At 51.7% G+C, this 12,622-nt stretch overlaps 1 protein-coding gene across 3 annotated transcripts in view; it reads left to right on the top strand.

The window, feature by feature from the left end:
• The window catches only part of ERN1 (endoplasmic reticulum to nucleus signaling 1), a 95,582-nt gene that overhangs the window by 50,156 nt on the left and 32,804 nt on the right, over positions 1–12,622 (top strand). For all 3 annotated transcript variants that reach the window (XR_016389019.1, XM_022589151.3, XM_089901421.1), the window contains exons 6-11: positions 250–372; positions 3,888–3,989; positions 4,786–5,047; positions 6,312–6,390; positions 7,706–7,871; positions 11,919–12,037. Coding sequence is in view for 2 of the 3 variants with exons in the window: in XM_022589151.3 (XP_022444859.1) it covers positions 250–372; positions 3,888–3,989; positions 4,786–5,047; positions 6,312–6,390; positions 7,706–7,871; positions 11,919–12,037 (851 nt within the window). In the remaining variant the exon portion in view is untranslated. The remainder of the gene's footprint in view (positions 1–249; positions 373–3,887; positions 3,990–4,785; positions 5,048–6,311; positions 6,391–7,705; positions 7,872–11,918; positions 12,038–12,622) is intronic.

Genomic DNA, 12,622 nt, shown 5'->3' with positions numbered 1-12,622 from the left:
TGGAGAAATTTTTATACCATGACTAGGTTATTAAGTTGTTATAAGACCCAGTGGTCCAAGAAGTTTTATTATCTCCACATTACCATTAACCTTGTCACCCTTGGAGCAACAGAGAAATGTGTTTGACATCGTAAGAATTTCAGGCCTGTCTGTCAGTGCAGAGAACATCTTGGGCTGCTAGTTTGGCAGGGATGTGTTTTTTCCACATTGGGCGAGTGTAAATCACAGCGTGTCCTTGTGACCTTGCAGGTAAAAAGCAGGACATCTGGTATGTCATTGACCTCCTGACCGGGGAGAAACAGCAGACTTTGTCATCGGCCTTTGCGGATAGTCTCTGCCCCTCAGCCTCTCTTCTGTATCTTGGGCGAACAGGTAAGAAGGAACCTTTTATCATGTACAACCTGCCTGTCTGCAAAAAAAGGACCTGAAGTAGCCTCCCCGTGGGTCTCTGCCTCCGGGCTTCATTCTCTAGAAGCGGGCCAGAACTGTCTAGTCCACACACAGATTTACCATGTCATTCCCCTTTATAAGGGCCGCCCCCCAGCCCTGAGGGTTCCAGTCTAAACTGCACCGTAGCCCGCAAAGCCCCCTTGATGCCTCCGCGACCTCTTTTGCCTCTTCCCCCGCTGCATTTCCCTCACTTAAACATTTCCAATCAGGTCCCAGAATAAGCGGCGCTATTTTTTTTAAACTTGGAGTAGTGGGGTCCGTCTCTACCAGGTACACACGTTCTTGCCTGTGTGGCCGGCGTCCATTCTTCCTTCCCAGCGCTGCTCAGAAGGCTCCCTCTCCGTGAAGCCTTTCCCCGCCTCGCAGCTCCCCCACTGCCCGGGGACCACAGCTCTCCGTGTCCGGCACGCACAGCCGTTCACACCGCCCATCGGCGGCCCTTTCCAGGCATCGGCAGCGCCCTCCTCCTCGGCACCATTTCCCACCTCCTCCCTGCAGAGCCCCTTCCTTCTCAGCACTCATCACTACGTGTTTCTAAATCATATGTGCGTATTTTCTGCCTCCCCTGCTAGACTGTCGGCTTCCTGAGGGCAGGACTTGGTTTTGTTCGCCTGCCGAGTCTCCACACCTGGCGTGTTGCTGGCACGTAGCAGGTGTTCAGAGGCTGCAGCGAGTGAATGGGTGGGGGCCTTTTCCTCCAGGGATCTGCCTTACTCATTTCACGTGTGCAGCCCCTGACCTATACCACTACTCCATAAAAACTGTGGCATGGACGGCTAAAATAGAGCTAAAAGGGGAAGCGAGCCAGAAAACATTTGGAATGGAAAGATTATACCCAAAACCTAAGATGCAGTCATTACAACTGAGCACTAAACTTAGGTCTAAGCATTCAGGTAGCCAAGGCCTTAAAAAAAAGAGAGAACCTTCCTTCAGGTGCTGTGGAAAACAGTGCTTTTCTAAAAATGAGTGAGACTAATAATCTTGGGCCCTAGAGGCTGGCTGAGCTCTCCTGTAATCACAAGGGAGGGTCTCTGTGAAACTGCAGGACTCTCCACTCACCCCCAACCCCCATAACTATCAAGTATTCCAACTGTAGTGGCCACTTAGGGTTTGTTGGTTGGTTTACTGTGTCCATCAAGTAAAGCCTTACAGTGGTCCCGCCTTCACCCAGGAATAAACATTGCTTGGTTCTCAGGTAGAATTGCGGTGTCTGAGGGAATCGGGCTATTCTCTGGCGTCCGGTGGCGTGTGTGTGTGGGTGTGTGTGTGTGTGGGCGTGTAATGCTATCTGTTGTTTCCATTATCTGTCTCTGCATAACAGACCGCCCTAACTTAGTGGCTTCCAACACCAACATTTTACTGCTCACAAGTCCATGGGCTCAGCAGGGATGGATGGCCTCCACTCCACAGGCTACTGGCTGGGCTCACTCAGATGTCTGGGACCTTGGTTCAGCTCCATGCAGATAGCCTGGACTTCTTTACATGGCAGCTGGGTTCTCCTCTTGAGTAAACGTGGACGTTGCGGGAATTCCCTGGCGGTCCAGTGGCTAGGACTCTGCGCTTTCACTGCTGAGGGCCTGGGTTCAATCCCTGGTCTGGGAACTAAGATCCCATAAGCGGTGAGGGACGGCCAAAAAAAAAAAAAAAGTGGACGTTACAATGCCTCTAAGGTCTGGGCTCAGAAGTCCTGGAATTTCACTTCCACTGCAGCCTGTTGGTCAAAGCAAGTCACGGGGCCAGCCCAGAACCAAGGGGTAGGGAAATAGACTCAGCCTCATAGTGGGAAGACTGTCACGTAAGGTACAGGGATGGGGGAGTATTGATGGTGGTGATCTTTTCAGACCTTCCACCACAGGCTCCCCTCTGGTTGCAATAATTCACAACCCTCCTACATGCAGAATATACTCACCCCTTCCCAAGACTCCCCAAGTCCAGCCACAGCATGGGGCTCAAAATCCAGCAGCTTGTGATCTGTATCTGGTTTGGAAGTGGGCGAGGCTTCTGATCTGGAGACCTGTGAATCAAAGGAGACACATTATCTCCCCTCCAACATAGACACAGATAGGAGAGTTGCACTGGATACTCCCCTTCAACAAGGGAGGGAAGGATGGACACACAGCCGTCACTGGTGCTTAGTGACTCTGGAATCCAGCCAGGCACATGTTTTCAGGTTCCCCTACTCTGAAGGCAGGGAAGATTCCTTGATTAGGGCCCAGTCTTGCCCTCTGGAATTGGTTCCCCAATACATTGTTTTCAGCAGCCTGGTCCTTCCCTCTGAGAAGTCCTTTCTTTTCCTTAAGAAACAGTGAGGGTTTTGTAGCTTTCTCAATCTGTTCCTTGTCCATTGAAAGTTGGGGATAAAGAGGACTTTTTTTTTCCCCCCATTTTTGACTGTCTGTTTTTTTGGGTCCATGCTGGTATCACTCCCTTAAAAATCTTCGTGGGCTTCCCATGTGTCAAATTATAGTCTACTCCATTAGATATAAAGCCATACCCACAAATCTCTCTACTTTGAGGTATGGGACAGCACTCTTACGGTTCTTAGAACCCTCTTACCTAGCAGAGGGTCTATGTAGGACCACCTTAAATCTTTCTGAGGCCTCAAAGGAGGGCCTTACAGCCTCATCTTTGATTTGATCTTGACCCCAGAGCCATTTTTTATTGGTAGCACCTGAACCTGATCTTTGCCCTAAGGCCATTTTTCACATTGAGAATCTTTTCCAGCTAGGGCATCAGTCCTGGACCCTGTATTGTTCCTCTAGATCCAGCTTGAAAACTGAATGGTTTCTTCTTTAGCTTATCTGCCTTGCGTCGTACCATACGCAGTTAAGAGAAACCACTTGGTGTGTTCTGCATTCCGCCTGGAAATCTCCTTAGACAGATCCACGAGTTTATTAGGTACTTTCCTTCTGTTTTCCAAGTTACTGCAAGAAGTAGTTCTACTAATTGTGTCGCCACTACCTAACCTGGACCATCGTTTTCAGCTTCCAGCAGCAGTTTCCTTACTGCTCTTCTAGCCTCCATCTGCCACCCGGTCCCAAGGTCAATGCTACACGTTACAGGTTTTTGTTAGGGCACCATCGCACATCTGGGTAACGATTTCGAACCTCAGCTGTCTGTTGCTATACTGTATAATAAACCACCCGGAAACTTAAGTGGCTTAAGACAACACCAAGACATCGCTCATGACCCTGTGAGTCTCGAGTTCAAGGGCACAGCGTGGGCGGCCTGTCTGTGCTCCACCTGCTGTCGGCCAGGTTCGCTCCTGCGTCTGGGACTCCAGTCTTCCTCCACGTGGCCCGTCTCTCTCCACGTGGATGGCCTGGGTTTTCTTACACACCATTTAGGGAGGATTCGTCTGTTATAATTTAGATGAGGTCAGCACCTCCGCAGGTGCCGTGGCCCCTCCAGGTAACAGGCTGGTGTGTGTTCCCCAGAGTACACCATCACCATGTATGACACCAAAACCCGCGAGCTCCGGTGGAACGCCACCTACTTCGACTACGCAGCTGCGCTGCCCGAGGACGACGTGGAATATAGTAAGTTCCCCCAGCACCTCGGTGGCTTGGTGAGGTCGGGTGGGTATTTGTGACCTGTGGGGAAACGAGGGCTCCAGAAAGCTGCATTTTCTTTTTAGACACTCTTGGTCACCAGGTTCTGGACTTCCATGGACTCGTAGTAAATACTTCAGTAGTCAGTGTTGAAGGCAGGGGCCTGGGCGAGAAGTGTGGAGGGAACCCAGGTAAAATGATGGCGAGTTTAGCCCGAGAGGAGGGAGGGCACACTTTGTTGAGTCCCTCCGTGTCCCAGAAGGAAGTAACTACAAGCCCATGGGAAGCAGAAGCAGAATTAAACATCAGCTTGTGACATAAAAGCCAGTTTTCCCATCTTAACACTGGTACCCGAAAGTCTGACAGACCTCCTCTGCGGTCACACGTGGGCAGTGGCAGTGGTCAGCCCGGACTTTCAGCTTGCTCGGTAGTTTGAAATGATTGCTGTCAGATGCCAGATTCATAGGCTCTCCATTGCTTCCTTTCTTCTCAGCAGTTGAATCCCACTAATTGAATCGAATGCTATTACCAAGTGAAGAAAGAACATTACCACGTGAGAGAGTGACCCTGTCTTATATTTATAAACCCGGCAGCTCTCAGTGTCTTGCTATCGTAGGGCCTGAGAGAGTTCGCTGGAAGCCAGCGGAGCTGTCTGGAGGCGATCTGAGAACACTCCAGAAGGCTTGTTTCCTCTAGCTGAGTGGCTGCAGCTTGCCAGGGGAGTAGAGGATGTGGTCGCAAGCTGGGTGAGACTCGACACGCTATGTTTATCTGATCTGTACAGAAATGTCCCACTTTGTGTCCAATGGCGATGGGCTGGTGGTGACCGTGGACAGTGAATCTGGGGACGTCCTGTGGATCCAAAACTACGCTTCCCCCGTGGTGGCTTTTTACATCTGGCAGCGGGAGGGCCTGCGGAAGGTGATGCACATCAACGTCGCTGTGGAGACCCTGCGCTACCTGACCTTCATGTCGGGGGAGGTGGGGCGCATCACCAAGTGGAAGTACCCGTTCCCCAAGGAGACGGAGGCCAAGAGCAAGCTGATGTGAGTCGGGGACTCAGGGCAGAAGGGGGCGGCTGTGGCCCTGGTGTTCTGGTGCTGTAGCAGCAGTGAGCCGTACCATGACCTGAGGACCAGGGCTCGGGGCCGGCGTCCCTGAAGCTGTGAGGAACATAAAGAGGCAAGAACGGCTTGTTCTGAAACCTCAGAATCTAAGAACTGGACACCCCTGGATGCTTCAGATTCTCCAATAGTAAATAAATTAAAATTATGGGTGGGAATAGGAGAGAGACTGCCTTGTCTACCTGTAGTACAATCTGGATCTATCTCAGGTGGTGGGAATATGAGAGACGTATTTATTTTTTAACTTTCTGTTATTTTCTAAAATTTTACTGTAAGTCGTGTTTGCTTTAAAAATCAAGACCAAAGTGTTAGGGGGTGTGTCTAAGACTCAGCAGGCTCGTGTTCTCCATCCCCACCTGTGAATAGCCTGTAACTCGGTCACTTAGCCTTGCTGGGCCTCAGCTGCCCACTTTGCCGAGCCGTGGAGGAGATCGGGTGAGTGTGAAATGTTCTCTGAATTTACGGCACCGTTCAAATGTAAGGTGGTTTGCAGAGAGAGGTTTAGAGAATTCAGCAGGTGACCCAGCCCAGACTGGCTACTGATAGTAACCAGCAGGGTCTGGATGTGCAGCCTCGCGTTGTCACGCTGATGACAACCACGGACAAAGCCAGATCCCCTCCCCTCCTCGATGCCCCTAACAGGGACCCGCTGGAAGTCTCGCCGGGTTTGGGATTTCCTGTGCGTCCCCTGGATAAGAGCAGTTGACTCTCTCAGGGCTTCTGTAAAACCTCTAGAATCTTTAGGAACCACAAGACACTACAGTGGGGATTCTGGTGGCAGCTCAGTTGTCAAAGCACCCTGGTCGGGCCGTCTTGGAGGCTGTGCCATGGTTACAAGCCTCCAGTCTCTCCCGGGTGATCGTTGCTCGTGGTCCTTTCCTCAGGCTGTCGCGGGAGTGAGCTAGCGCAGCCCCGCCATTTGCAAATGAGGAAACCCCGGCTGGCAGGCAGGTGGCCTGTGCACGCTTCGAAGGCATCAGTGCCAGCGGGCCCCGCAGTCCCGCTTTCCTGGTTCCCAGGGCAGTACCCTGTCTTTACACCCCCATGGCCCAGAGAGCCTCGGGGGTTAATGTGCTTCCTACTAGGAGTGGGATTTGGGGCTGTGATTCTTCTCTCCAAAGAGCCCCCTTTTGTGGGGTCCAGAAATTAAATGACAGTGGAATGCATGTATCTGTTTGTCTCCTAGGCCCACCCTGTATGTGGGGAAATACTCTACCAGCCTCTACGCCTCCCCCTCAATGGTACACGAGGGGGTCGCCGTTGTGGTGAGTCCACTGTGTGGGGCGGGGGGCTCATAAATGCAGCCTCCGAAACAGTCCTGTGCCATTTTAGCAACGAACGAATGAATTACATATGAACATCCTGTTAGCTGACGATGCAGGACGCAGATCTTAACACCCTCAGAAACAGTTCCTACGTGTACCATGTCTGTCAGGACCTCATGAGAAGAGATGCACCTGACTAAAGCAGCCTCCTAAGCCTAGGAAGCCCCGGTTACTCCCCTTGGCTTTTCAGGTTCAAGTCTAGACTCCCCAGCTGGGGCTCACGCTCCCCTCAGGCCAGCCCCGGACACCCATCCACTGCCACACGGCTAGTGTCTCTGTGGGGCTGCACCGTCCATCCTCTCCCTGAGTTCCAAGAGTTCCCTTGTTCCGGCTGCGCCTCACACCTCAGATGCTCTCCCGTGTTCCTTTTTTCCTCTTCAAATCCTGTCCATCCTTTCGTGACTGGTCCAGCCTCCTGGGACCTCGCCAGGTTGCCTCAGGCGCTCAGTCTCTGAGTGTCTGAGGCATCACAGTCCCGGCCGCCATTTTGGTCCTTATGACGTTTGAACTGTTTGGTTGGCATCTCCTGTCTTCACAGTGAGTCAGTCCTCTGCTCCCGTGTCAGGGCAGCACCTGCCTGGGTCCAGCGGTGCCCGAGCCAGCACCGGGCTCGTGGCTGGAGCTTTCCCACCCTGGTCACTTGTATCGTGTAACTCCTTCACTTATATCTGCTTCTCACAGTAGCCTCTTGGAATTCCACACACACCCTTCCTGATTCCCAGTTCCCACATTTAAAGAGATGTCCACGTTTAAAAAGACGTCCGAGGGACTTCCCTGGTTGTCCAGTGGTTAGGACTCCGCACTTCCACTGCAAGGGGCACAGGTTCAATCCCTGGTCGGGAAACTAAGATCCTGCGTGCTGCGCGGTGTGGCCAAAATAAATACATAAATAAAAGACATCGGAATTTTATTTTATTTATGTATTTATTTTTTAAAATATTTATTTATTTATTTGGCTGTGCCAGGTTTTAGTTGCAGCATGCGAGATCTAGTTCCCTGACCAGGGATCGAACCTAAGCCCCCTGCATTGGGAGCTCGGAGTCTTAACCACTGGACCACCAGGGAAGTACCCCGAATTTTCAGTTCAGCGTTGTCACGTCCTGAGGGAGGGGCTGCTCCTGCCCAGTCTTGGGGCCTTGGAGTCCTGCTCTGCCTTCCTGACCAGCCCCACAATAGGACCGCGTGCTTAGGACAGTTGCAGGCACACTGCTGTCCACATGGGCACCCCCAGCCTCACTCCAGTCTGTCTTCCCAGCCCCGAGGCAGCACCCTTCCTTTGCTGGAAGGACCCCAGACCGACGGTGTCACCATCGGGGACAAAGGGGAGTGTGTGATCACACCCAGCACGGACCTGAAGTTCGACCCTGGGCTCAAGGGGAAGAGCAAGCTCAACTACCTGCACAACTACTGGCTGCTCATCGGTAAGAGCTGGCTCCTCGTGGCCGTGGTGCCGCCGTGCTGCCTCCTGGTGGCCAAGAGCCGACATTGCTAGTTAACAGTCCTCAGCTCTGTGCTCAGTTCATGTCCAAGTTGGTCTTTCAGACCTTGGAATATTTCACCCCCAAGGAAAATAAACAGGCTAGCTGTGTTACCAAGTCAGTTCTCAAAAATCATTTGTCTAATGTTCCAAAACTCCAGTACTAAATAGTGTAAACTTTGTGCAGTGACCTGACACATGTTGGATGTCTGGGGCGTGCCGGGCACTGGCAGTCAGCATTCTAGGATATTTCCTTATTTCTCACAGTGACCCTGTGCAAGGTCAGCACCCTTGGTATATCCACGTAGAGTTAAGAAAACAGGCAGTTTCTGTGGAAGGAGTCACTTGGGAGTTGGTGTGGGCGTGGGCAGGAGGGGCTGGGGAAGGAAAGGGTGGAAGACCCGGGACGGATTGAGGGTGGTGAAGGGTTGGAGGCTGGACTTGGGTGCAGAAGTCCCGGGTGTGTGGGGTGGTCCCTTTTTTTTAAAAAATATTTATTTGGCTGTGCTGGGTCTTAGTTTCAGCACGTGGGATCTTAGTTGCGGCATGTGAACTCTTAGTTGCGGCATGCATGTGGGATCTGGTTCCCTGACCAGGGATTGAACCTGTGCCCCCTGCGTTGGGTGTGTGGAGTCTTATCCACTGGACCAGCAGGGAAGTCCCCTGGGGTGGTCCCTTTTTCCTTCTCTTCCGTTTCTGCCACCATCAGTGATAAGTTGAGATGACACCGGAAGGCAGCGAGTGTGACCGATGCAGGCAGAGGTGACAGGAGCTGTGTGTCTGGCAAGTGTCCCCAGTAATTAGAGCAGGACGGAGTTTTCTTGACCGGATTTGCCTTTCCAGTATGGCAGCCCCCTCCCCAATTCTGCCGTCTCCCAGCGCCAGAGGTGGGGAGAGGTGGGGATGCAGCCCCGAGGTGTTGCTGAAGCACGCAGGCGCTAATGAGCTTTGTCCTCCCCATTCTCTCCCGGTGCGGTGGTGCTCGGTGGTGTTCCGTGGTGCTTGGTGGTTGCTCGGCGCAACCACTGGGACCAGGGCAGAGAGAGGTCAGGCCTGGGGGCGCCGGGAAAGGGGTGTGGAGCCGCCTGGGAGACTGCAGGGCCAGGAGGCAGCCAGGCGGTGGCATCTGGATGGGGGTGTGTAACTGGGCATCACAGGGAGGAAGGAAACTGGATGTCCTGGAGCCCCGATCGGTTGCTTTGTAGTCGTCCAGGCCTTGTTGTCTTTTGTTCATCCTGACTCCTTACAGCTGTTTTTTTTCTGGTTATTATTTTTACCAAATAATGGGCAGAGGAGGTAACAAAATACTTCTACCCTTTTTTGAACAGAATTAGTTCGGAAAGTGTGGGTGAATGGGCCCAAAGTGGAGAAAAAAAGAACTGATGGGCAGAGGCCATTAAAATCACAGGGCCGCTTAGTTTTACAAAGCAGCTAAGGGATACATTGTCTACCAGTGATTAAGAAGTGAAAAAATTTTGGAAACTAAGGAAATGTGTGAGACCAAAAAAAATCCAGAAAAAGTCTTCATGGCTCAGTTGCAAAATGATATCCTTTTATTTTATTTATTTATTTTGGCTGCACCTTGCGGCATGCAGGATCTTTCGTTCCCCAACCAGGAATTGAACCTGTGCCCCCTGCAGTGGAAGCGCAGAGTCTTAACCACTCATTTGCCAGGGAAGTCCCGAAATGAAATCCTTTTAAAATGGAAAGGTTTTCCAAGTAAGAAAACTGAGAAACCCGACAAGGTATAAAAAAGTAATTAGGGATGTACCCCACAGTTCGGAAAGCCCTTTTGAGAAACTTCAAAGCTGGTCATTTCTAAATAAGGTAGTGGGACTGAGTGATAATTTTGTGTAGACTGAGGGCCACGGGTAAAAGGATATGCTCGTTTATGTCCAAATATGTCCTCTGATTTGGTGATTGTGGACGACATTAAGGATCCTCACATTCGCCTTAATCTTGAAAATAAGACGAGTTCTCCAGGCTTGAGTGGTGTGGTCTGTGGGTTACCCCAGAGCAGTGGCCCTAACCTGGGGTGCTCTCGGCTCCACCTGGGACGTACGTCAGATAGACACGCATGACCCCTGGAGCTCCTGATCCAGGAGGTTCAGGGCAGGGCCTGTGCTTTCAGCTCTGGAGCCTGGACATTATTGGATGGTGATAGATACATCACTAAGACCAGGTTCTGTTTGTACAGAAGTGTTTCAGGAGCTCACGATTACATTTATAGCACAGCCGGTTCAGGGTGCGCTCCAAGATATTGCTAAAGGCCCCACTACAGGGGAGGCCTGCTTACAAAGACTACAGGACGAAGAGGGGATTCGGGCTAACCCCTTCTGGTGCAGTGTGTTGGGAGGTGCCCTGCCAAGGGGTGGGACTTGGAGCTCTTAGAGCAGCAGGCGCTGCAGTGCAAGGTGGTGTGTGGAGGGGACCCCTCATTGCTCTTAGCGAGACGGTCTCCTGTTAGTGAGCCTCAGAGGTACCTGGAGAGACTCCTGGTCAGATCCCTGGGCCCCACCAGCAAGTGCGATTCAGAGGTCTGAAGCGGGCAACCAGTTCAGGATATCCCGCCGTCTCAGCATTCCTTGGAAGACAAGGGGAACTTGGTGGTGGCTCAAAACAAATTTAGGCTTGCGTTAGCGAACAGTGTTATGGTACAGATAGAGAACTGACCCAAAGAGAGAGAGTTCAAGGGGCTTTCTCCAGATGAGAAATGTATGTAGCTTGGACTAGTTCTTGTTTGTTTTTGTCTTGGAAATACATACCATACGATCTTTGATAGGTTTGGGAGAACAGAGGACAGAGGTGAGACTGGAATTGAGGTGAGATCTGATTGCTGTGAGAGAACAGAGAAGAAAGCAGTCAGGGTGCTGAGAGCCCAGCTTGAGAGAGTGACTGGCTCTTCTGGGCGGTGTGTGGAGTCGTTTAACTTCAGAACTGAAGAGATCGTCCAGCCATATCAAATGTCGTTGCTTTTATTTTATTTAGCTCTGTCCCTCGCACACAGTAGATGCTCAATAAACGTGTAATGAATGACTGCTAGGCAGCCTTGAAATAGTTGTGTGGGGAACAGTGAAGGAACAAACAGGGACCCGGGATCCCCAATCCATCCAGCAAACGTGCTGTCTTCTGAATAATTCACTTCCCAGGAGGGAAGCTCGTGTTTAGGTAGTGGGAATAGAACTCCACCTGTGCGATTTAAACACCAAGATGGGGACTTGGTACCCTTAGTGGAGTGATGTGACAGGGGTCAGCGTTGAAGGGAGAACTCCTTGAGCTTTTTTTTTTTTTTTTTTGGGGCAATATGTTTTTTGATAAATTTATTTTATTTATTTATTTATTTATTTTTGGCTGCGTTGGGTCGTTGTTGCTGCATGCAGGCTTTCTCTAGTTGCAGTGAGCGCGGGCTACTCTTCGTTGCGGTGCACGGGTTTCTCACTGCGGTGGCTTCTCTTGTGGAGCACAGGCTCTAGGCACATGGACTTCAGTAGTTGTGGCATGAGGACTCAGTAGTTGTGGCACACAGGCTTAGTTTCCCCGCGGCATGTGGGATCTTGCCGGACCAGGGCTTGAACCCGTGTCCCCTGCATTGGCAGGCGGATTCTTAACCACTGTGCCACCAGGGAAGCCCCTCCTTGAGCTTTTGATGAAGCTTCATAGTGCCTCACAGTGTACGGCCTTGATTAGGGATTATCCACACGAGCCTTGCTCTGAACGTGTCCTGGACATCCCGATCCCTCTCGCGACAAGGACACTTCTTTGCTCCTTGTTGTGAGATTCAGAATACTGCACTAATGCCATTGAGGAATAAAAGTTCTGTCTTGACGGAATTTCTCTTGTCACTGCCTCCCGCTCTCTCTCACTTTACAAATGTGAGCGTCTGCATCGTGGGCCCCTCACTGGGGAGTGATGTTTGCTTAAGCTTAGTGGGTCAAGCGCAACCACTGTGTGGAGAAACTGTTCTCATGAGAGGTTGTGCTTCCTCTCACAGGACACCACGAGACCCCACTGTCTGCATCTACCAAGATGCTGGAGCGATTCCCCAACAATCTGCCCAAACACCGGGAAAATGTGATTCCTGCTGACTCAGAGAAGAAGAGCTTTGAGGAGGTGAGTGGGGAAGTGGACAGTCAATTGGTGGCCCCTCGTGTCAGGTGCTGGGGGATAAGGCATTTGTCCTGCCTTTATAAATTTATTTATTATTTATTTATTTTTGGCTGCGTTGGGTCTTTGTTGCTGCGTGCGGGCTTTCTCTAGTTGCGGCGAGTAGGGGCTACTCTTCGTTGCGGTGTGCGGGCTTCTCATCGCGGTGGCTTCTCTTGTTGTGGAGCACGGGCTCTAGGCATGCAGGCTTCAGTAGTTGTGGCTCGCGGGCTCTAGAGCGCAGGCTCAGTAGTTGTGGCGCACAGGCTTCATTGCTCCGTGGCACGTGGGATCTTCCCGGACCAGGGCTCGAACCTGTGTCCCCTGCATTGGCAGGTGGATTCTTAACCACTGACCACCAGGGAAGCCCTGTCCTGCCTTTAGAGCCTGCAGTCCACTCAGGAGGGGAGAGTGGTACACGGGAATCTACAGCAAACAAAGTGCTGAGGACTGACGGGGAGGAAGGGGGTTTCCCGGAGGCTGTGGGAGAGGCAGGGGGCACTGGAGGGGAGCATGCAGAGGTAAAGGCCTGGAGGGGGGCTAACCCTGCAT

Source organism: Delphinapterus leucas, chromosome 19, assembly GCF_059928025.1.
Source record: "Delphinapterus leucas isolate spDelLeu-1000000601 "Yukka" chromosome 19, BTC_Dleu_Yukka2, whole genome shotgun sequence".
Taxonomy (NCBI): Eukaryota; Metazoa; Chordata; class Mammalia; order Artiodactyla; family Monodontidae; genus Delphinapterus; species Delphinapterus leucas.
The sequence above is the reverse complement of the archived record's forward strand: the minus strand, read 5'-3'. Positions and strand labels throughout refer to the sequence as shown.